The sequence below is a fragment of the Daldinia vernicosa genome (assembly GCF_022497035.1).
Source record: "Daldinia vernicosa strain CBS 139.73 unplaced genomic scaffold F5Y00scaffold_31, whole genome shotgun sequence".
Taxonomy (NCBI): domain Eukaryota; kingdom Fungi; phylum Ascomycota; class Sordariomycetes; order Xylariales; family Hypoxylaceae; genus Daldinia; species Daldinia vernicosa.
This window is the reverse complement of record NW_025953947.1, coordinates 82,584-105,820: the sequence shown is the minus strand read 5'-3', so window position 1 is coordinate 105,820 and position 23,237 is coordinate 82,584. Positions and strand designations below refer to the sequence as shown.

General features: G+C 47.9%; 7 protein-coding genes across 7 annotated transcripts; 2 read left to right on the top strand and 5 right to left on the bottom strand.

Moving 5' to 3' along the window:
* The first annotated feature begins 115 nt into the window (after positions 1-115).
* F5Y00DRAFT_240356 (transcriptional regulation of mitochondrial recombination-domain-containing protein) lies at positions 116-1,661 on the top strand. The gene is made up of 3 exons (XM_048008217.1): positions 116-202; positions 271-724; positions 805-1,661. The coding sequence occupies exons 2-3, from the start codon at positions 506-508 to the stop codon at positions 1,546-1,548; spliced, it is 963 nt and encodes a 320-aa protein (XP_047863678.1). The 5' UTR covers positions 116-202; positions 271-505; the 3' UTR covers positions 1,549-1,661.
* On the bottom strand, positions 1,662-3,196 carry F5Y00DRAFT_240354 (uncharacterized protein). The gene is made up of 2 exons (XM_048008216.1): positions 1,926-3,196; positions 1,662-1,852 (listed from the first exon to the last, which is right to left on the bottom strand). The coding sequence occupies exons 1-2, from the start codon at positions 2,520-2,522 to the stop codon at positions 1,715-1,717; spliced, it is 735 nt and encodes a 244-aa protein (XP_047863677.1). The 5' UTR covers positions 2,523-3,196; the 3' UTR covers positions 1,662-1,714.
* Positions 3,197-4,441: 1,245 nt separating this feature from the next.
* F5Y00DRAFT_109685 (uncharacterized protein) lies at positions 4,442-6,165 on the bottom strand. Its single transcript, XM_048003896.1, has 3 exons — positions 5,749-6,165; positions 5,154-5,683; positions 4,442-5,014 (listed from the first exon to the last, which is right to left on the bottom strand). Exons 1-3 carry the CDS (start codon positions 6,015-6,017, stop codon positions 4,959-4,961), a joined length of 855 nt encoding a protein of 284 aa, XP_047863676.1. The 5' UTR covers positions 6,018-6,165; the 3' UTR covers positions 4,442-4,958.
* Positions 5,749-8,156, bottom strand: F5Y00DRAFT_240342 (PIG-X-domain-containing protein). Its single transcript, XM_048008215.1, has 2 exons — positions 7,527-8,156; positions 5,749-7,456 (listed from the first exon to the last, which is right to left on the bottom strand). Exons 1-2 carry the CDS (start codon positions 7,977-7,979, stop codon positions 6,314-6,316), a joined length of 1,596 nt encoding a protein of 531 aa, XP_047863675.1. The 5' UTR covers positions 7,980-8,156; the 3' UTR covers positions 5,749-6,313.
* Positions 8,157-10,268: 2,112 nt separating this feature from the next.
* F5Y00DRAFT_253752 (uncharacterized protein) lies at positions 10,269-18,843 on the bottom strand (the record flags this gene model as incomplete). The annotated part of the gene is made up of 26 exons (XM_048010092.1): positions 10,269-11,180; positions 11,232-11,709; positions 11,777-12,117; positions 12,180-12,254; positions 12,306-12,599; positions 12,650-12,879; positions 12,916-12,942; positions 12,973-13,156; positions 13,193-13,393; positions 13,424-13,497; positions 13,531-13,624; positions 13,655-13,696; positions 13,730-13,765; positions 13,796-13,930; positions 13,961-14,111; positions 14,145-14,233; positions 14,273-15,801; positions 15,866-16,315; positions 16,366-16,810; positions 16,868-16,980; positions 17,042-17,165; positions 17,222-17,311; positions 17,377-17,797; positions 17,875-17,941; positions 18,050-18,583; positions 18,819-18,843. The coding sequence occupies 26 exons, from the start codon at positions 18,841-18,843 to the stop codon at positions 10,269-10,271; spliced, it is 7,161 nt and encodes a 2,386-aa protein (XP_047863674.1).
* Positions 18,844-19,544: 701 nt separating this feature from the next.
* Positions 19,545-20,993, top strand: F5Y00DRAFT_109344 (oxidoreductase). The gene is made up of 3 exons (XM_048003895.1): positions 19,545-19,987; positions 20,064-20,121; positions 20,175-20,993. The coding sequence occupies exons 1-3, from the start codon at positions 19,680-19,682 to the stop codon at positions 20,862-20,864; spliced, it is 1,056 nt and encodes a 351-aa protein (XP_047863673.1). The 5' UTR covers positions 19,545-19,679; the 3' UTR covers positions 20,865-20,993.
* A 650-nt stretch (positions 20,994-21,643) lies between these two features.
* On the bottom strand, positions 21,644-22,908 carry F5Y00DRAFT_240330 (NAD(P)-binding protein). The gene is made up of 3 exons (XM_048008214.1): positions 22,669-22,908; positions 21,731-22,607; positions 21,644-21,671 (listed from the first exon to the last, which is right to left on the bottom strand). Exons 1-2 carry the CDS (start codon positions 22,703-22,705, stop codon positions 21,883-21,885), a joined length of 762 nt encoding a protein of 253 aa, XP_047863672.1. The 5' UTR covers positions 22,706-22,908; the 3' UTR covers positions 21,644-21,671; positions 21,731-21,882.
* Between the last annotated feature and the right edge of the window lie 329 nt (positions 22,909-23,237).

Genomic DNA, 23,237 nt, shown 5'->3' with positions numbered 1-23,237 from the left:
TGACGACAACTTTTAGCTCTAGCCAATCGCGGGGTAATATCGGCTAATCGATCTTGCTGCTTCCGATTTTCGATTCTGCTCGTGCGATAAGATAAGCTATAGTATATAATGAGGTAGCAGTATCATGTTAGCATAATGTCTCGCCTTGGACTAAGATGTATAGAAGTTGTGTTGCATTGCGATTGGTTTCCTACACATCTAGGTACGTAATCATTATGTGGGAAATTATCATCGTAGTTCATGTGTCCAACAAGGCCATTGTTATTCAAGGCACCAAAGGCACTTGTTAGGTACCTACCTAAGGTAGCCCTTGTTCGCACCTATCTATGTACAATACCTCTAGACGCTAAGATAAGGCCCTACCCGGTACCCACCTAGTACCAATCCCACCAATTCGATCCTTATCGCAACGGAAATTTCCAAACAATGAACCCGACAGCGAATATCCGTGGTATTGGATATCAGCCTCAGTTGCCCGGAGCTTTCGATAGCAGAACCGCCCACCATGGCTCTGAGGGTCAATTCGATAACAGTCCAATTTAAGAGGCTGCCCCTCGGCATATCATGGACTGGCCTACGCTTCAAATCCACGGCGACGAATAAAGAGAAGAGGCAGAAGGAGTTAGCGGCGTCCGAATTTCAAGTGCACCATGGCGAGAAGATATGGATATACTCTCACATATTAGAGGGCATGACGGTGTACTCCCATAGGCCCGTGCTCAAGGTATGAAATTACCTAGTTAGCATCTTTGTCTCTCTAGTATTGTCCCGTGCGCCGAGGTACTGACGCTGAAAATCGCAAAGGCGAACAAGGCGCTAAGACAACTCACCTTCAACGGCAAGAAGCTCAAGCCCAGCAAGTTCCGACGCGACTACTGGCGGACCTTTGCCATGATACAGTTCCCCGAGGGCTTCGGCGACGTAGGGCGGAGCGTATTCCAGCGCTTGCGAGAGTGCAAGAAACTGCACGAGCTATCGTGGGACAACGACATGTTCTACGACAAGGACGGAAAGCCCCTGACGAAGCACGAGCGGGGTTCGAAGATCAACGACCAGAAGACCAACACGGTTGCCGACATGGCTGCGGTCCTCGGGGGACTAGGGAAGGGCAGTCGTATTTGGATGACCGTGTCGCAGGACCCGAAAATACTTGCCAACCTGGAAGCGGGAGACGAGAAGAACCTCAAGAAGGACGAGAACGGCGTTGTTAAGGCCCTGGTCAAAGCTCAGGTCTGGTGGTTCGACGACAAAGATCGGAACTTCGCGAAAAGCTGGCCTCCTAATGTCACGCACTACCGCTTCGATCAAGCCGCCATAGAGGAAATGGGGACGGACACTGAAGCGCCCCCGGAGCAAGACTCGGAATCGGGAGAAGCAGCGAAAGAAGGCGAAGATCAGGAGGGGGTAGACCAGAAGTCGGCCGATCAAGAAGAGGTAGGCCAGAAGAGGGCCGATGAGAAGGAGGCAGATCAAAAGAGGGCCGGTAAGAAGAAGGCAGGCCAGAAGAAGGCCGATAAGAAGGAGGCAGATCAAAATAACTCTCCATAAGAGCTGTATAAAGCCAGGTTATCATGTCTTACTGTTATCACGGTCATGACAGAGTGTAAAATTAAGTAAACCCTCCACCTACATTACACTTTACGAAACCTAGAAATATACTGTATTCAAAGTGTACTATCTAGAGGTAGGTATGTATATAGACTCGCCGGCAATCTTAAAACTTCATGGCGAAGGTCTTGAGATAATCGTAGTGTGGAATATTCTCATCCACACAGGCTCTGATTTTCTCCTGGGCCTCTTTGCCATATTTCTGTCGCCATTCCTCATTCTCAGATTCCTCGGTGACAGTTTTCTATTCGAGTAGAGTCAGTAAATAGAGCTAGAAGGTAACCCCGAAATTGCGTATAATTGGTTAGTTGACTTACGTGGGCTTGAGTCCTGGCTGTGAGACTCTTGCTGTGAATAGCATCGTTGTGGAAACCGTTCCACTTAGCAAAAGCTTCCGAGACGTAGTCCTGGTTTTCAGCGTCCTCCCAAGTAAGCATCTCCGGGGTGAATTCGATCCCGGTCTCTTTGCAGAACGCCTTAACGACGGGATTCGGATGGTCAAGAAGATCATCGGCGTCGATAACGGTGATGGTGACTCCACCATCGGCCTTGTCCCCGTTCGATTCGCCAGCTAGCGTCGGGCCAACTATTTTCTGCTCCCGCAAATAGTCAAACAGCCGGCGGAGCTCCACGTAACCTGCTTCGCTAGGGAGGAATTCCTTGAAGCCGGTGACCTCGTCTAGCGGGGGCACACAACATCGGAAATACGAAGGAATTGCTCGTCGCGGATGCCGGATAAGGAATGTCCAGTGAAAGTTCCTCAGGATATCGAGGGGCAGCACTGTTGGATTTCCCTTTTCAGAGTAATTATCTCTCTCTCCCTTGCGCAGGGATTTGGGGATTACCGCAGGTTGCGAGTTTGGAGGCATCAAGTAGTAAGCCATGTCTTTGATGAAGACACGCTTGCCCTGCATGATAAAGTAAGTACTCGGCGCATGATGAGGCTCAGAACTAGCGAGGCTAGAATATCGGCATTTGAGCGTATAAAATTGAATGAAAAGGGTGTAGTCTTGAAGGATAAATATCTAAGAGGCCAAGATATTAAGTTATACGGTTGGTTACCCCTTGTATATCACAATATTGTTCTTGGGACACGCCAGTGAGCTTGAGAACCTAGAGAACCTAGGGCCTATCTTTTGGTGGCGCCTCCATTTCTGTTACCTCGGCATTATAATATCCTCCCTAAACTTGATTCTTGCAGATGTGGCTGATCCTACTATGCACTTGCGATGGGGGATAGAACCAACATGAAGAGAATGATCACGACGAGGAGTTTCAAGCATAGAAAGGGGATCAGGGGCATTGGGATATCAGGAGATTTCGAACCTCGCTGCCGTCTTTTTCCAGCCGGTCTAAGACATCACGATATGTGGTCTTAGAAAAGCCACTACTTTCCCTAGCGGCCTCATCGTTGGCATAGCGCTCGCCAAGTCTCTCAGGACCGTAGTAATAGCTATCACCAAATGGCTCATGGGCGCATGTAAGGACGTCCCGGCGGGTCATAAAAACCTAGTGTGTTTTAGTAAGTACGGTAGTTGTAGGTTCTGATGGTATTATCCGAGACCAACCCTTTCGAAGGCAGTAGAGCATGCCCGTGGGTGCGTGGCTAAGAAGATAGGCCTGTTAGACATGGTGGATATCGAACTTGGATGTTGCAATCCGAGTTTTAAATGAGACAATAAGTATAAATGCTTGCTTGCGTCTTTCACTTGTACGGCGCGCCACGCATAAAGTAATTGGTGGCTGAAAGTATCGAAAAGCAAGTCAATTGCATTTATTAATCGAACTTGCGACTTGGCAATATGAGAATTGATTTGTCGTGGGATGGAGGAACAGATCGAGGAAAGAGAAAACTTGAAAACTTGAAAACTTGAGAGCAAACTTGAAGAACCAAGTTCGTAGACCCCCAAGTACCCGAAGTAACTTAAAGAGACTTACCAGAGACTTACCTAAAGGGGAAAATGTAATACATGTACATAGACAATATCCCTCGTAAACTCGGGCAAGATTCCAATAACAACTTTGATACATGGAACATGGAGCATAGAGTACCTAACATATGGAGCCGGTCCATGTCTAGCGGTACCTCCGGTCTTACCAAACCATATATACATGGCGTCTGGTACGGCGTCACTACGGGCAGCACCCACGTATCGTGGACTCCCACGAGTACTGTATGTAGGTACATGTACCTGCTTTATCAAAGCTTACGGATTACACTTGTCGAACCTACCGAGTCTAACACCTAGAACGCCCGTCCCCTATAGGCTAGCCACCGGAAGTTAGGGCCAATCCGGTGCGGATGCGTTCTAGATCCATTTTTGAACCCTGATTTCGAGTTACGTCATGCATTGTTAAGTGTGTAAAGTGCCGCCGTTCTTTGGGCCGAGGGGCTCGTATGTGCGGTTCGGTGCGATGAGAAAGGGGTATAGCGGCGTGGCGGCGTAGCGGCGTAGTAGGGGCGCAATTATCTTGACGATGCACGATGTGTAGTCTTGGAAGTGGGCGGCGTGGGTGTAAAACGAGTTCGAGAGTGGCATGTATCTCGGGTATACATGTATGTAAGAGTAAGTTCGTACATAAGGCAGAGAGGATGACATCAGTTCGAGACCGCTTCTTGTTTGGTGTAGTGTACAGCGTAGTGTACAGGCAGACAGACAGGTCACGATGGCGAGAAAAGACCGTGATAGTCTTTATAGGCGTGGGAGGTTTACTGCGTTAAGTATGGTTCTGGATGGTTGTCTAAAAGACTAAACTAAAGTCGATAGATATCTTTCGATTTAATTCAACTACGCGGAACCCATTATTAATAGGTTAGTGAAATGTGATTTAGATTTGCTGTTGAAGTCTATGTTGCGATCCTGTCTCAAAATGGCGACATCGGGATCCTTGCGGAACGTGTGGGGGTTCATTAAGCTTCTAATTGGTTCTTGTTTTACAGATTTTTTCCAGTAACTGTGGAGGATCTCTGCTTCACCGAAATAGAACGAAGTAAAGTTATTCTGAGCTTGAAGTTAATTCATATTTGACCGAAACTTTGATCGTCTATGTCCGTTTTGATGACGTGGTTAATATATAGCTACTGTCTTATTGGCTGCTGGAAAATAGAGGTTTTGATATTGGTAGTTAAATAGGTCGTCCGAGCGTAACTTTGCGGTGTCTTATTCAAACGGCGTTGTCTGCGGAGAGGTATAAAGTATGGGAAGCTGGCAATTCTATATTGTTCGAATATAATATTCATAATATATGGCCCTCAGCGTAAGCCATCGGATACAATATAATGGATTATTGACTCTCCTTTAGAGCTATACCGACTTTGCTTTTATGGGATGAGCCATGAAAAAGCCTTCCTAGCTGAGCCTACCCCAGCTCCAAATGTTCAGACCGACTTTCGTCCCCTTTTTCACTGTGATGAAAAGAGTTAGGGATTGTCTCAAATAAGAAAAAGTAATAGTAAGGGGAATATTAAGATCTCTGCCAAGAACGGAAAGCTCATGGTGAGGCCAAATGGCGGTCTTAGAATAGATGGGGGAAGAGTCACGTACCGGGCAAACCCGCGTGCCAAGTCTCATCCCAACCTCTCCCCGTTCCGTCGGGACGGAAGTTTTCCCAGTAAACAGCATTACCAGCGATAGGTTTGAACGAAACGCCCGTAACTAATTCTCCGCCCGTAGCGGGGAATTCTCCCTCGGATTCGGGTAGCTTGGGACACTCGACCCATTGACACCACGGGTTGTCGGGCGCTTCTCGGCGGAGTAGAGGAAACTCGGTTCCTCCTCCCTCGACGTCTTCAGCTTGCACCCAAGCCATAATGCTGCTGACTCGGCCCCAGCCTCGAGCGCCGGAGCCCCAGTCGAAATGATGCGCGTAGTGCTGGTTCGCACTGTAACGCTGTGTACGAAGACGCTCTATCCATAAGTCGTCACGCCAGCCCTGAATAGCTCGTGCACGAGCTTCGATGCATCGCACAGTGTCGGTACGGGGTATCAATGCGACCTCCGAGTCTCGAATTGTAACATCGCGCTGCGTCGAGTCGCCATCATGGGTGATGGTCGAAGGCTCAAATAGCGGTTCACTGCGAGTCGTTAGTAGGTACCTCTTATGATGAAAGAAGCATCATATCATATGTATCCAAGGTACCTGATCTCTAGCAAATGGGACCGTTCATCGTTTGAGAGGAAATTCTCAATATAAATTACGATTGGCGCTTTTGAAAGAATATGAATTGAATATGAATCCGGAGGGCAGTCCGGTGCAGTTTGGTTTGCTGCATCGATGGCAAGGAGGGATTCATTTATACGAGGCCGAGCGGTCCGTGTAAGACGAGATGGCTCGGGAGAAAAGTATTGAAGAATTGGGTTGTACGTAAATAATAAAATAGCAATGCCCGCTACAACATATGAAAACATCACGCTATTATTAAACTGACTCTTGAGTGAACTTGTCGATATATTCAAGTATGTATGAGTAAGATAATGTAGTTAGTATAAGTTATGTTCACTATCTAAGGTATATATGTATCATACGATCATCCCTAACGCCCTGGTTCTGTGCCCTTGCCGTGGCCCCGTTATAGTAACAATATTGAAAATAATGCAAATAATAATACGTAATCACATGACCTCAACGCCGTCGTTAATTCCCACCCCGACCCAGTAAAAGTTTAGAATGCACAATTGCTGATGCTTCAATTTTGAAATCATTATCATAGACTCTTCCTCTTCCTCCTTACTTTCTCCGGTTTGTATTTGTCTTGGTTTATCCCTAGGCAGACTGATACGAGTTTCCATATAACGAAAACAAGTCCCATGAGAACCACGGTTACTGTTCCGGAGCTGATCCGATTTGACTGTCCAAGATCAAGAACGGGAACCCTAATTTCGTGATAGAGGTTCTCGCCTGCACTTGGCTTCGGTTCGACATGCCAGAATAGCGTACGAGGGCCAAATAGCCCGTCGTATCCTAGATTTGTCCTGTCGAATGGACTGTTGGAGAACTTGGTGCCCTCTTCGGACGCGCAAGCCCAGAAAACCACGGGCCAAGGAATACTAACGTTTCTATAGCCATGATCCGCTGGTGCCAAATACCTAAGATGAAGTGGAATCTCGGCTGTCCACGGTTGGTCATTCCCGCTTCTCGGCGGCTGCAGTTCTAGGAGGGCACTGGAACCCCAAAGCCTCATGGCGTAGTCTGGAGCTTCAAGGTCCACTGGTTGGCTGATGTAACGCAACGCCGACAAGTTCTTAGACGACATGAATAGCTCATCCCCAAGTTGATACTTGTCGATGAAGACGGTTCGAGGAAGAGTAAGGTACGTGTGCAGCGAACAGTACGCATCGTCCATCGGCGGCTTACTTGAGCTGAGACGTAATTGCATAGTCGGGTGTAAGCCCATCGGACGGAGAAAAGTGGCCTCGAAACTCGCATCGTCGGCATTCTTGTGGCGCGAAGGGAATGAGAAAAGAGTTGGTGTAGGCCTGGAATCTTCACCCAAGACTGCCAGCAGTCCCGTGATACCAAGCTCATGTGACTCTAGATGCGGAGGTGAGTCCGGTGTCATTATCCCGACCTCGGCTCTGTGATCGTGCTGGGAGTTGATAAATAACGGCTGCCGTTCATGAGGCCACACAGCTGTGAGTTTCACAACGTGAGAAAGCGCATCGTAGGAGAAATCGACCGAGTTGGCGTCAAGAAGCCGTTGAACTCGTGACTTGCATTCGGAGTTACCGGAACTACAAGCATATTGTTCGAGGTATGCCGTGAAATGCGACAGGTCGTTTAGGATTTGGTAATATTGATATGCTGTTGAATGAGTGAATCGGTCATTTGGTAATTTCGTAAACGATCCCTATAAATTATTAGAGAGCTAGATTAGAGAGCTAGAGCGGACGAGTGCTATTTCTATAGGAGTAACTTACGGATGTGGATGAGCAATCTAATGGTCCAAAGGCCGTCCGAAACAAGCGGCACAGGCGACCGCCATCAGGTCTCTCGCTATTACCGGGCGTATAAAAGACATGTAAACCGGGAGGCAATCTCGAGGTCCAAGGACCTACCGCTTTGTAGGGGACGGGTTTTTGCCATCGAATAAATAGCTCGCGGGATTCTCGAAGTAGGTGTTGAAGCTCTACCGGAAGCTCCTCTAGAGCTAGTGTAATCCGGTCCTCCCGTTCAGCGGTGATGTCGGGCCCCGAAATATAGCGACCCAAGAGCCTTAGAGCGGCAGGTTCTACTCCGTTCTCGTTTTTATGGAAGAAGGTAATTCTTTGGCGCATCCTGTAGGGTATAAGTTGATGTAATCTATAATACTCGTCGACATCAAATGTTCTGGGAGACTGGTCACACGGATATGAAGTACACGCCGTCCCCATGATTTAAGCGGTTTAAGTCTCCAAGTGGCCCCAACCTCTTGTACCTAAGGTTTGGGTACCCAAGGTAGATAAGAAGAGAGACTGAGAGATAAGGAAGACAGGCCCTGATAAGATAAGGAGGGGCAGATGGGGCAATCAAGTACAAAAAATTCAGATGGAACTCGCGCAAGGAAACGTCTGTGGTTTTTCTACTTTTACAATCTCAGAATCTCCGCCTCGTGATCGTGCCAGACGAACTAGAATGGAACCAACCGCCCAGCCACGTAATAACGTCGATACGTCGATACCGTCGATCGGGCTGCGGGCTTGCATATTCCTGCATATTCCTTGGGCAGGAAAGAATTTTCACCCTCGTTAGACGTTCCAATAGATTTAATCCAGCTGTTATGCACTGCATCGCACCATTTAACACGTATCTGACAATTCTAGCCTAAACGAGGCGAACCACATCACACATTGGGTTATTACTAGCCGCCCTACCTCCCTTTTCCATGGTTGAGACCTAGCACTACTGCAAGACTACATGACGTTTGGCTGTGACCCTGCATCAAACCCAGCAAGAAACCGAATCCATCAGATCAGCAGCTTTAAATACATGGCCCATAACGGATAACCCCGGAAACTAATGGCTCGAAAAGTAAATCAAATAAAGTTCGCGGGGGACCAGCATCTTATTTTCATCATTGTTCCCCAGATTTTGCTTGTGAAAATTCCGAGACGACCCTATTTTCTTTTTAATATCATGTGAAGTGATGAAGCTGCTGTTGGTGAAGGCAAGGGTTATTCATTTTTTGGCGCCGAGCTTCCAATGCAGGATCTGAATCACGCAGCGCATAATGAATCAACCCTGTACTCGACTAGCGGCCTACTTGCCTCCGGTTACATCTCGAGTTGCAAATTCCGAGCAAACTGAGCCGGTCCCGCCCTTTTGCAGGCGCCTCAAAACGATTAAAGCAATTACTTAGACGCTCGGCTTGCACTTTAAAAAACAAAAATAAAATTGCTCGAGCGAGATCGAATAGTCGAGATATGGCGCTACAAATTCTTTCCTAGGCATCCTTCATCACCTGTCGATTGACCTCAAGTATTCGACGACGTAGACTGCATCTTCGAGTCAAGCACATCTAGCACCTAATAATAGCTCCCAAGTGCATCGAGAGACGTATCCGCCGCAGAGCAAACAGACCTGCCCTCACTCACTACTGAATCTGAAATACTCGGGATCGTGATAGACAAAGTTAAGTAATCTGTTTTGAACTTCTACAGGTAAAACCCAAAGTTTCAAGTTTTCTACGCTTTCTCATAAGTGGCTATATCCCTGTTGTTGTTGGTGCTCGGAGAGTGTCCTCTTACTTCACGTGAGCACAGAATACGTAAATAGACGCGGAACATCTCAGCTGCCATTTCCCGCCTCGCGGGTGATCCGGGGGCTGGCAAATTTGAATAATTGCCGTACAGATCCAACATGGCCGGTATTACAACCCCAGCCTCCGCAACGGTAACATCTATGATCCTAGTAACGGTTTGTCGAATCTAAACGCGATGCTTGGGGTACACTCTGTTCAACACTTAGAAACGTTATCAGCTTGACGAAGAGTTTATTGAGAAGGTTGGGATCAGTCACATTGTCCCTTCGAAATCATCGAAAGGGAGAGAAACGACGTCGGCTTTACATCGAGCGCATATTCAATATCCGTTGTATTCAAGGAATTTGCCCCGAGGAATCAATTCAACTAACCGATTTGGTGGGGGGATCGGGGATCTTGCAGCCACGATGTTTCTTGGATTGACCTAAACTTGATTACAGTCCGCCAGAATTCTCCACAATGCGCCGGGTGCCGAGAGTCTCACCGGTCGAGGAATTACAACGACCTTGATTATACACCGACTTTCCCCCGGCCCCTTATAAAGCATTCGTATTAATGAGAGAACGTGGAGCTCTGCAGAATCCCATGATCCCCCTTGGATCACTAATAGGCTTTCTTCATCGTTGTCTCCGCTACTCCGAGATTAAGGAGGTGAATACTGCAGACAGCTCTTTTGGATTTACGATGCAGCAATAGGGTCTATAAGGGCACAATCAAATTGAGAGAGCAGTCCCCCAATGAGAGCAACAGCAATAAGGAACCGTTACTGAAAAACACCAGGATCCAATTCCTTTCCTAATCACTCCCAAAGTCAACATTTATAGTCTTATTTGGCTAAAACACGTAGGTGTTTGGGCGAGTGGTGTATTATGATTTTGATTCTAGTTAATACAAAACCCAGCTTTCGCTTAGAGCCATTAACTCATCCGGCCTTTTCTTCAGGCGTATCACTTCCAGCGAACTTATTTTTCAAGCTTCTAGCGGCGACACCTCCCAGCGCTTCTAACGTTCCAGTAGCCATGATTTCAAGGACGCTGATTTGCAGGCCTAACACCTGTTTCCACCAGCGGCGCAACTCAATTGCCATGAGCGAATCCAATCCAATTTGCGACAATGTCAAGGAGATATCTAGATCGTCCTCAGGTCTAAGCATTAAGCTGAATACCTTCTTACCGATTTCGTGGCTCAGGTATGAAACGCTTTGCGGGTCGTCCAGTACTTCGACATCATCAGCCACCCGTGCTAGGAACGTGATTAGCTCACCGGAACTTCCCTTTGTATTGGTTTCCTTCTCATTATTATTGTGGTAGAAGCCCATTCGTCGGTCCCGGCGCCAGTTAGTTCGTGTATTTGGGTCATTCAGGTCATCCTCGGAGCGCAAGCCCATAACTAATTGGCCGGTACTCGTCCAAGGAGTCAGCGTGGAGTTGCCTGTGGAGCTGAGCCCTTCGTAAGGGCGTGATTGGATGATAGCCAGTTCGAAAAAGTCCAGGAGCTCCGCCTCATGCAAGAAGTACAGTCCTTGTGCTTTCATGTTCTTCCTTGCGAACGGGTTTTCGGCGACGAAGCCCACACCGTCTATTGGGCTGATATTAAGCACCGTCGCAGGGAGAGATAGTGAACGTCGGTATTGGGTGAAAGCTTCAAGGAACGTGTTTGAAGCACTGTAATTACCTTGCCCTGGCTGTTCGACAATAGTTACCATGGAACTAGCCATGACGAAGAAATCAAGGGCATGCCCCTTCAGGTGCTCATGGAGATTCCATGCACCAGTCACTTTGGGGGCGTTTGCAGCCACCCAATCTTCATGTTTCATGCTTGCAATCGGTGAATCCTAACGAAAATAAGCAAGACAGTACCAAAGAGAGAACTGAAATTAACTTACCCGGAGAACCATCGCTAGATGGATGACTCCTTTAATGGGATATGGAGCTTGCGAAACTGCGCTTCTGACGTCCTCAACCGATTCGGCCCGGCCCGGTACGGCGCGTACATCGCACCCCATACTTCGCAGTTCTTGGAAGAACTCTTGGTCCTGTTGTGTCTTTCCAGCACTTCTAGATAGAAATACTAGCGATCTAGCCCCCTTTTCGACGAGCCAGGTAGCGATAACCTTTCCAAGGCCGCCCAAGCCACCTGTTAGCACATATGAAGCGGTATTCTTCAAACGCAACTCGGAGTGTTTAGGCATGCTCGTGAGAGTCGAAGAATCTTCAGGTACACGGACAACTACCTTGCCGATATGGTTTCCGTCCTGCACTACGCGGAATGCATCTTGGACGTCGCCTGCATCAAATACAGAGAGCGGACCGATTGGCTTTATACCACCAGTTCGGTAGAGTTCAACACATTTCTTCAAGTCCCTATATAAAATGACTTGTTAGTATTTAAATGTGCATCTGATCCTGAGTGTGGTGAGAAAGTACGTACGCTCCAGCTCTCTGTGGTCTTTTCTGTGCAAGATGCGACATATCGACACAGGAGTATGACCGATGTTCTATGAAGTTCCTCATCCGAAGCTTACCGCCTTCGATAGCGTCTCTCTTCCCGAGCTCGATCAGGGTACCGAACTCGGCGACACAGTCCCAGGAAGCATGCAATAACTCTCCAGAAAGGGAGTTGAGCACAATATCAGCTCCGCGGCCATTGGTCTCACGCATCAAATCGGCAACGAATGAATCGTCTCGTGAATGGAATATGTGGCTAGCCGGAATACCGAATTTCTTTACAAGGTGTTCTACCTTTTCCTTACTTCCGACAGTTGCAAATATCTTTTCGGGCATCTCTCCGTTAGTTCTACTCATGGAAGTCGGTTGAAACGGTTGAGACATACCTCTGCGCCAACCATTTGGCAGATTTGGATTGCGGCGTGTCCGACACCTCCGGCCGCTGAGTGGATAAGAACAGACTGCAACCCGTTAGATCCAGCGCTAGAGTAACCAAGACGAAATATACTAACCTGACCCTTTTCTAGTCGCCCAATGTTCAAGAGTGACTCTATCACCGTCGTGTAACATATAGGCATAGAGGCCGCCTCCTCAAAAGTGAGATCGTCCGGTATTTTTGCGACAAGAGAAGCTGGCGTTTTAACTTGCGTCTTGAAGCATGCGTTCGGCGGAGTTGCCATTACACGATCTCCGATAGCTAGACCATCTACTTTTGCACCAACCTGGCGGACGATGCCGGCCAGTTCGAGACCTAACGGAATATTTTCTGTACTGGTCTTAAGAATACCCATCGCATAGAGGACGTCCTACTTCATTGTTAAAGTCGATTAGCGTAGAGGACTTATCATATACTCACCTTGAAGTTAACTCCTACCGCTCGTGTCTCGATTACGACCTCGTCGTCTCCAAGGCTACTCGATATAGCTTCGCCTACCCAGCCGACATTCTCGAGGGACCCAGGCTTGGTAATTTCCAATGCCTTCACCTCCTGAACTACAGTGCTACTAGCGTTCTGTTGTAGCTCTTTACCAACCGAAAATGGCTGGTATCGGCCAATCTTGACAACACCAGCGTCAACGACATATTCTTTATCAGGCGCAAGCAAGTCAGTGTCCTCGATACGTCGAATCTTACTCAATACCTTCTGAACTAAAGTCGAGAATTGAGATTCTGTGGGACTAATCTCTAGCGTATAGAAAGGCACCGAGGACTCGGCTCGGATGGATCGTGCGACACCGATGGATTGAGCGGATCGTGGATCTTTGCAGTTTACTTGAGCTGGTCGGGTCAACCAGACGATAGATCCTGACTTGTAGTCCTGCAATATCTGTTGGAACGCATTTAGTCTTTCTGGCGAGATGTCCTCGAAAAAGTAACCTTCTAAATCAAGAAGGGATACAACGTCTTGGTCGTGCGGTAGGCTTTGTCCCAATCGAAACACCTTTGCCGAAATGCCAGAACTTGCAAGTTCTTCGATAAGGAGTCCTATTAGATCTCCCTCAGGATCATCACACAGGATTGATACTGGCGATGGCGCCTTTTCAGAAGAGGCATTCTCTTCTACCTTGGTTGATACGATGGCGGCGCAATAATGGTAAGGCTCGGCAGCATCACGAAGTGCGGTATCGACCCCGGAGAAACCAGTTGCCTTGAGCTCATCATCCCATCGTTCGACGGAGACATAAGGCTCATAAGGTCGGCCATCTGCCTCGCCGAGCCACCACCCAGAGAAATTACCAAATATATAATTTGGAGTTCGCACAACAGCGCATAGCTCAGTCAAAACGAGAAGGCCTCCCGGCCGCAGAAGCGGCTGTAAGTTTAGAAGCGTCTCACGTAGCGACGGTGTAGCGTGAACTACATTGGGTGCGAGCACAACATCGTAAGTTCCGGCCGTGAAGCCCTGATCAAATGGAGACTTCGAGATATCGAAGACCTTGTAGTCCATGTTGGGCGCATACGAAAATCGCTCCTTGGCTTGCGGGAAGAAGCCCGCCGAGACGTCGCTGAAAGTATAGACGGAGTAGGGCGGATGGCCGTCCTCCCGCACGAGGGTCCGGAGGATCATTTCGGTGGTACCGCCGGTACCTGCGCCGACCTCGAGGATGCGCATGTTTGGCCGCGAGTGGGCTAGTAGCTTGAAGAAGTCTCCTTTTCCAAAACTAACGGCATTATAGATCTCCGTAAGGACGTCGTCCTGCATTAGGGTCTCTAAAGTGTCGGTCTTGCCCGTGAAGATGTCTTCACAGTTGTCGTATATCCGCTTGATTCCGATGGCCACGGAGCCCTTTTCTGAAAGGGGCAAGAGCTTTTGGTATCTTTCTTCAATCATCGGTTTCCTTTCCGCAGACGGTAGTGCGACGTATTCTTTGCAGTACTCTAACAAGGGGTATGTGCCCTTCCTTGCGCGGTCGATTTCAAGCTCCAGCCAGTCGCGGAACTTTTCGAAGTGCCAAGAACACGGCTCTAAACCACGGACTCTATCAGCAGTTTCCAGCATGCATAAAAGTGTCATTTCTTCCTGCATCCTGGTCTCTTCCGGTATCGACCGGGGGGGACTGAACAACGTCGCGTGGTCGACCATGTCGAAGTCTGGAAGCCATTCTAGACGAGCCGCTGCATGCGGCTCAGTCTGCTGAGTGGTATCATTATCCATCGTCGTTAATTCGAGTCCACGTAGCCTTAAAGCAACCTTGCCGTCGGCAATACAATCAATAGCGATGGATTCGCGGCCGTTGCTAGTCGCTACAGCATCCATTATCGCGGCGCTCCTAGAGATATAAAGGTCCTCAATCGTAGTAGGCACTTGTAACTCGCCAAAGTTTCGCCCAATGCCCTTTGCCAGCGCAACTAGGGCAAGTTGCAGGCAGTTGTCAATCCCGGCCGGATGGAATATGAAAGCCGGATCTTCGTGGTGACGCGGAAGGTTGACCTTGGCGGCAGCCAGGTTCTTGGTGGTGGACGAGACGATATTTTGGAGCCCCTGAAACTCCGGCCCATACACAACGCCAATATTATCCATAGTATCATACCATTTTGATTCGGGGATCTTCCTGATGAGTTCACCCTTCTCCGGTATAAGCGAGGACGAGGGCGATGGATTTATGCTTGCTCTGATTTGACCTTCGCAATGCTTGATCCAAGCCGAACCGCTATAAGATGTTATAGAAAACTCGAACCAGGTCGAGTCGATCGTATCAGTCAACTTGGAAGGTCTCAATGTTGTCAATACTTCCACTGGATGGTCTGAGAGTACCATAGCTGACCGAGCTGTTGCGCGTCTCACTTGGTAACCCGCGTCAATACCCGTAATCTGTCTTATTGCTTCTCCGGCCATGGCAATATATCCTGCAAATGGGAAGACGACATCTGAGCGGATTTTATGATCTGCCAGCCAAGGCTCATCCTCTAAGCTCAAAAGGTTCCGCCAGGAAGGTTCATAACTCGAACTTTCAGGGATGCGTAAACCGAGAAGACGATGGTGTCCGAATTGGCGGAAACGCCATTCCTTAGAAACGCGGGCTTCGTACCAGAACGAGCCGCCGCTGTGGTCCCAAGCATAGCGGGGGAGATCAGTTAACACTTTTCCTGAGGGGAAAATAGCAGGCCAGTCGATTGAAACGCCGCTCTGGAATAGCTGACCAAGTGCCGAAGCTAGGCTGTGGGCGCTGTTGGAGCCCCTGATCATCGTAGGAATATATTGGAACTGAGACTCAGAATTTGATACGATCTGTCGCAGTGGCCCGGATAGTGTCGAGTGAGGACCGATCTCGATGAAGAGTCTTCCTGGACGTTGCTCTAGTATGCGCTGTACTGCGGAGTTGAAACGCACTCGTGAAGTCAGGTTAGCGATCCAGTAGTCCGGCCCAAGATCATCTCCGTTCTCGATGACCCTTTCTTTTACAGATGAAAAGAAGGGTACACTAGCTTGCTGACGAGTAAGACCTTGGCGCTTGAGCTCTTGCTCCATAAGCTCTCGATATTTAAAACCTAACCCCTTCATATGACCTATTCGATCGAGTTAGCACATAAGTACCTATTATCCCCAGCCGACCGCGAGTGAGTTACTTACTTGAGTGGTAAGCCATGTCCACCTTGAGCTTCCTCGCAAGTACATCAGGTTTGTCTGCCTTGATCGCATTAAGAACGCCTTCTAGTGCTCCTACGTCGCCGGAAAGTGTAACGCTATTGGGACTGTTATCACAAGCGATGACTACACCCTCCTTAACATATTTAGAGACATCAGCGACACCCAACCCCACCGCTCCCATCCCACCGATCAAGGTCTGGTCCCTTGTCACGTAGCCTCGATAATACGCCGATATCAAGGCCTCCGCAAGCGAGATAGCTCCAGCCGCGTAGGCAGCCGCGATCTCTCCACTGGAGTGGCCTACTACGGCTGCAGGTTGGACGCCGACTCTATGGAGGCTTCGGACAAGAGCAATCTGGACTGCAGTACAAAGGGGCTGGGCCAGTTCAGCGCGATGGATCTTACTCTTTTCCGGCGGCGCGAGCAATTCGGCTATAACAGGTATTAGAAAAGATGAGGGAACGTGGAGTAAAATACCCTACCTTCAATTGACCACGACGGAGGATAAATAAGTGACTCGAGGAGACGGTCCATTTCCGTGATGTCAGTTCTGAATCCTTCATCCGTGAGGAAGAGTTCCTTCCCCATTTCCGGCCATTGTGCTCCTTGTCCGCTGAATACCATCACGACGTCGGGATTGCCGGCTGGTGCTTTTGCGGGAGCTGATTTCTCGACTACCGCGCCATTGTTGTCGATGACCATAAAGGCCCGGTGGGGCAGGATCTCCCTACGTCGGCCGAGCGTGTAGGCAATGTTATCAGCATTTTGGGGATGTTTATCGACATATTCTTGTAAGTTGTCGGTGTACGTCTTTAGGGATTCTTGTGTGTTTGCGGAGAGAATGGCTAGCTGGGCGCGCTTTGGTCCTGCGCTTTCGCTATGTGTTAGCCCATTTGATATGGGATGTGGACTCGCGTCTAATACAATCTATAGAGGATTAGCTGACATTAATTTTCCATAGATAATCCAGGGACTTCTACTTACGTGAGCGTTCGAGCCCCCTATTCCAAAAGAGTTAATGCTAATTCGTTTCGCTCGGTCTTGGGGCCAACTCGTTGGCTCAATCGGGACCCAAAGCTTCCTACTCGAGAATGGAACTTCATATAGTTAGTTGATATCATCGTTAGGTATGATCTAATAGATCGGGTTGAGACTTACTCTTGGGATTTGGCTTGTTGAATTTGATATTAGGCGGGATTATATCGTGCTCCAGCGCCAAGACCCCTTTAATGAGACTGGTAAGTCCTGATGCACCCTCCGAGTGGCCTACGTTAGGTTTTACCTGATAGCGTGGTCAATTAGTAGCCCTTTTCAATGCCCGAGCCTAGTAGCACTTACAGAGCCGATGTATACACCTTGAGAACCAAAGATATTCCCTATAGCGTTTGTCTCTAAGGGGTCGCCGGTCGGCGTTCCTGTCCCGTGGCACTGAGGTTCACCTCGTTAGCAATCTAGCATCGAATAAACGTACTACAGTACTAATATGAGTTTACCTCAACGAATGCTGTCTCATGGGGTAGAAGTCCGGCATCTGCGTAAACTTTGCGCATCAAGCTCTCGTGGGCGGCTCCGTTAGGTGTCATCAGACCCTGACTCTTACCGTCGCTGTTAGTTCCGGTATTTCGGATGATAGCCCTAATCGGATTTCCGTCACGGATGGCGTCATCAAGAAGCTTGACGTAAACAACATTAATAGCCTCGGCTCTTGCAAATCCGTCAGCAGCGGCATCGAAGGTTTTACAGGACCCCTCGGGGGATAGAATGCCCTCCTCCGTCATCGCAGCCGTTGTTGTTGGGCCCATGATCATGTTGGCGCCAGCAACAATGGCACCTGTGCAGTCGCCATGTTGTAATGCTCGACACGCTTCATGGAGCGCTATAAGTGAGGCAGAACACCCAGTCTTAACTACCATACTATTATCATAGGTTGGAATATTAGTTATCTTACAATTATAAGAAATAAAAGGGGTAGGTATAATAGAACGGCTAACCTGGGACCTTTGAGGTCGTATTCAAACGATAGTCTGTTAGCAAGCATAAGATCACCATGACCAGTCACTATGGACGGGGTCCCAAGTTAGTTATGAGTAATTTTACATGGTAAGCAATAAAGAGCAATCTTGGTAGGAATAACGTCAAAATGTAACGACTCTAGACATTACTTACTGATATATCCACCCGAGTGTTGGGTTTCTTTGGCGCTGATTTGGAGCCAGTCCTCTCCAAAGGTACCGACATAGCAGCCAATCAACTGGCCTCTATAGTCAGCTTCACCAGCATTTTCAAAAGCTTCCCGGATCACCTCAAGAAGCTGGCGCTGTTGCGGGTCAGTTCTCTCCAATTCATTCTTACTCATAGTAAAAAATGATGTGTCCAGCTTGCTGAGGTCTTCATCGAGAAAGTAGCCATACTGAGTCTTTATAGCACCTTTCTTACCATACTTATCAGTAAATGCAGATGCGTTATATCGGTTGGATGGGATAGGACCTCTAGTGTCCTTCTTGTTCACGAGCACGTCCCAGAAGGCATCAGCGTCTCGCACCCCGCCGGGAAGACGCATTGCCATTCCACAGATAGCAATTGGGCTGATTGCATTTTTCGTTCCGTTTGTTACTCCGTTTGTTGAACCAAGTAAGCCGGAAGACTTGTGGTAGCCGTTGGTTTTCGGCGTGATGCCATTACCCAACTGCTGTTGAGAAGCTGGGACTATGTTGCTAGTAGACATCTTGAAGAAAATGTTGAATAGTGATATGATAAAAGGAGGGAGAGAAGAGTCTCAACCAAGTAACAGGACTGTATATTTGCTGTAGCTCGATAGTACCCGTAAGCTCTGGAGTTATATGAAGTCTATAGCCAACTCGAGCTGCTATATAAATGCTTTACAATTAGTTACCCCATCTTGTGTACCTGATATGAGCGGTCTCGACTATTCTACAAGTTGCTATCAGACAAGACGCCATCCCACCTCTAACTACTATCCTCCAACTGGAAACTACCAACACTATGCGGTCAGCTCACTCAGCTATATCTGCAGCTATCTCCGTTGTTAACAATGCACTCATGAGGCGAAAGTTGTAGTTTCTTTATCTCGGTCCATAGAATTTCCCTAACTCCATCGGTGAGTGTGTGAGATGCTTACCATTTGGGGTTGACAATCTATAGAAGCATACATTATTATACCTTAATATACGCAATTAGTGTGACTTTTGTTCATGTAAACCCGATTTCACACACTATTATACACTCGTATAGCTAAAAAGTATAAGTGAAGAATCTACACACTGTATTTGGGAGCATGGGGTAAAGTTGTAGGTATATATTAGGTACCGACTTAACCTAGTACATAGGATCATTTATCATAGCCTGTTACTGTTTAAAGCCTCATATGTCTAGAAAGGTAACTCTAGACCCTAAAGGATACACAGATAAACTCCGAAAAGGTATATAAATGGTACGACTATACTCTATAGTACCCTCTGCTTACTGATCACCATCGACACATAATCATGCAGATATTATCACATATACAAACTACTATCTACTAGCTCGAGATAAGAGATATTTCAAAGCTGACGTGGCTTCCGGGTATTAGAAAATGACCTGACCTTTATTGAGCGTAGATTATCCTTGATTCCTTTTCCGCGTTACCCGTTGCTTAAGTGCCACATCTTGCGGGAAACTGAGGAATATAAGGACTCTGTAATACGCGTTGTCCAGGATTACATCCGGATCTCAGACACGTTGGTCTTTACTTTTAGTCCTATTAGGTTACTTACATCCAATTTACGCTTACAACATGGCCCAGACCTCTCAAACCGAGTTTGAAACGGCTCCATTCCCCGAAGGTCTTCCTGTCATTGACCTCCCGCGGGTGTCTCTCAAAGGTCTGCTTGAAAATGATGAAGACGAAAGCCGCAAGGTCTTCGACATATCCATCAAAACGGGCTTCTTCTACCTCAACCTGACAGATCACCCAATTGGACAGAAGCTCCTGCAGGAAGGTAACGAGGTGTGTCGAGTTGGGCAGCAGGTGCTCCCCAACCTCTCGATGGAGGAGAAGCTTGCTTATAAGGCCCGCGATAGGTCGGGAGTATTTGACATGGGGTAATAACTCTGATTAAGCTTTCTTACCCTAGGGGTAGTAAGATGCTTGTATTGCTGACCTGCCGTGTCCGCCCAGATACAAATGCCCGAGCGTCGGGAAAAATGGACAGCCGAAGTTTAGTGAAGCCTTTAATGTGAGTCCACAGAGCGAAAGACTTTCTTGATCCCATCATTCTTACATAACAAGGTCCCTTTCTACGAGTTGCTCGTCGACAAGGAATCTGGATTCCAGCTACCGCAATGGCTAGCGAAGTACAAAGAACTCTTCGGCTCCATTATGGAGACGGGGAATTCTATCTGCAACATTCTCCTTGGAATTCTCGAGACGAAGCTCCAAGTAGAACCAGGTTCTCTCTCATCTCTCCATAAGATCACTGAGCCATCCAATGATTTCCTACGTGTTCTACGGTATCCGGCTCCGGAGCCAGGCGATGATCCTCACCAATTCAATTTTCCGCCACATCGGGACTCTGTCAGCATTGCCATGCTCTTTACATGGGTTGCCGGCCTTCAAATACTTGAACCAGGCTATGATATCAGTGCTACCATGAAGGGTGACGAAAGTGGCTGGCGTTGGGTGAAGTCAGTTGCAGGACATGTCATTGTCAATCTCGGAGATGCACTCGCGATCCTTACCAATGAACACTTGAAGTCTGGGTTTCATCGTGTCGTAAGCCCCCCCAAAGAGCAAGCTCACCTTGATAAATACAGTGTCCTTCTGGGATATCGACCTGCCCTCACTACTTTGATGCGTCCACTGCCAAGCCCGGTTATCCCGCCACTGACGAAGGAACAAGCAAAGTTGCCCACCTTGACATGTGAAGAGTGGGGGGCTCAGAGAGTTCAGAAGGTATACCAAGTGTTGGAAAACCGTTAGGAGTATACCGAAATAGCTAGTTGCACAACATCTCACCTAAGTTAGAAGGAAGAAAAGGGGTAGCACAGTTATTTTCTTAACATACATTCATTAACTAGGTATCACATATCTTAATAATAACTTAACTCGCTCGCTTAATCTCACGCGGATATTGCCAAGAAGCAGTTTAACGCTTTATTGATTACTTCGCCTCTGAGGTATATGTTGTGAAACCGCATCTATTGATCTTAGAGAGATGTGATGTAACGTTTGCTAGCGAGAAGTCCCAACTTCTTGGTAATACGATAAGTGGGAGCAGCCCGGATATAACTCGCAATATAAAAGCAAGTGGTTGTTTTGAATAGGTACATATATAGTCACGGGACTTGCACAGGACTTGTCTTACAGCAGACACAGGGCGGAGGCGCTGATGACATGTCAGAAGTACCTGAACAGGCTATTAAACTGGCCAATCGGGGTTTTTATAGATTTTGCGAGATGCCTTAAAAAGGAAATCCCCTTTCTACTATTAACCAACTGCATTCTGGTGCTCGTATCGGATGTTTAGTTGCTGCTTCAAGAGATGACGCTGTGAGAAACTGCAACCGAAATCTGACCACCTCCTTTCCTTTAGTTCTTAAAACTCGACTCGGAATTCAACGGTTCTGTACCGACCTTCCAACACTTAACCTACGCGTATGTCTATCGTGATCGGCGAATCCTAATATGACATAATAAGAGGGGACGGACAAAAGGAGAGGCGTAGATATCCCGAACTAGGTGTTCTACGGAATTAACGGGTTTGATATAGGAACTAATTTGCGACAGCTATGTGAGATTCTTCTTTCCATAGGTAGACTATTGTGACAAGTCAACTAAACTACTACCTAGAATTTGAATAAGCTTACAGTGTCATCACTTGAAGTTTAACCGATAACAGGGTAACGTAACGAATGTAATCGGACTAGCTATACCTATCCATGTCATTTTTCCATGTTATACGAGAATCGGAGCCTCGTGGTAAAGTGCGGGCCGTGCCCTAAAACGGAGACACCCCATATACTCCCAACACCTTTCCAACGTCAGCATCTCTTTCCCCTTTGACAACTGACGCCACACGCTCGCCTCCCTCCCATGGTTCGGCGGCATTCCTCTTCCGCAACGAGACGGGATCGCCGGTGAAGTTGGTGGCACAAAGCCCAGGATCTGCCCCAAATACCAAAAAGCCCTCTGGCTTCAGGCGGGCGTAGTACATGACCATCAACATGTTGACGGCAGCCTTGCTAGTACGGTACTCTGTTCCCAACGGGTTGTAATATGGAGAACTCGGATCTGCTGCGTGCGTAATCGAGCCCATGCTTGAGGTGACAAAGACCAGGCGAGGTGGTTTATGGACCGCCTTACGCAACAGGTCCAAAAACGCCTCAGTGACGCTTAAGGAACCAACAACGTTGGTCTCCAACACGCGCCGAAAAGCCTCGCGAGTCGGCGGATTAGCGGTAGAGATAATCCCCGCGTTATTGACAAGAATGTCTAGTCTGCCGTACTCGGAGGCTACACGCGCAGCTGCGGCGTCGACTGTCTTATCATCCGTGACGTCGATCTGAACCGCAGAGGCGCTGCCCTTGACACCGTCTACGGCTTGGATTTCTCTAGCCGCTGCTTCGCCTCTAGAGAGATCCCGGCTCCCCAGAATCACATGGTATTCCTCAGAGGAAAGAAGTAGATTCTTTGCTGTCTCATAGCCGACGCCCTGGTTCCCCCCTGTGTGCTTTATCTTAGTGGATGATCCTAGAATAAAACATATCTCAGCTGACCTACTAACCTGTGATGAACACAATCTTCTTCCCTGATGAGGCCATGTCTAATTTCGTAGTAAGACTTGTGATTTTCGAAAAGGCGGTTAACTTGGGATTTCTCAGGATAAGGCTCGAAAGGATTTCTGGTTATGCTGGGCTATTTTAACATCGCCAACGGACAGATAAATCGTCTCACATAATAGCCACTGTAATGTCGTGTAACATAGGGTTTCTTGCTGGCAGCTCGTAGATAAAAGGTACCTGGTTATGTCCGAGACGCTTCTGTACTCTTCACCCCTTTTCGCGGAATTCACGAGATATAACCCGGATATAAACCACAAAGCCAAGAAATTAAGTCCGGAATTTCGGAGATACCGAAGTATCTCAATACTTACTTGGATTATGTCAACTGATTCAGACTTAGAAGAAAGACACAGCCCAAAATAGACAGCGGCGTAAGAACACCGCTGACACTTCCCCGAGAGGAAGTCATGCTAACTTGAAGATGGAATCATTCAACGACGCAGCTGAAATGCTATGGTTCACGAGACTCCCTGAAGCTCTACAAGCCGCTTGCGGACGGTTGGGGGCCAGC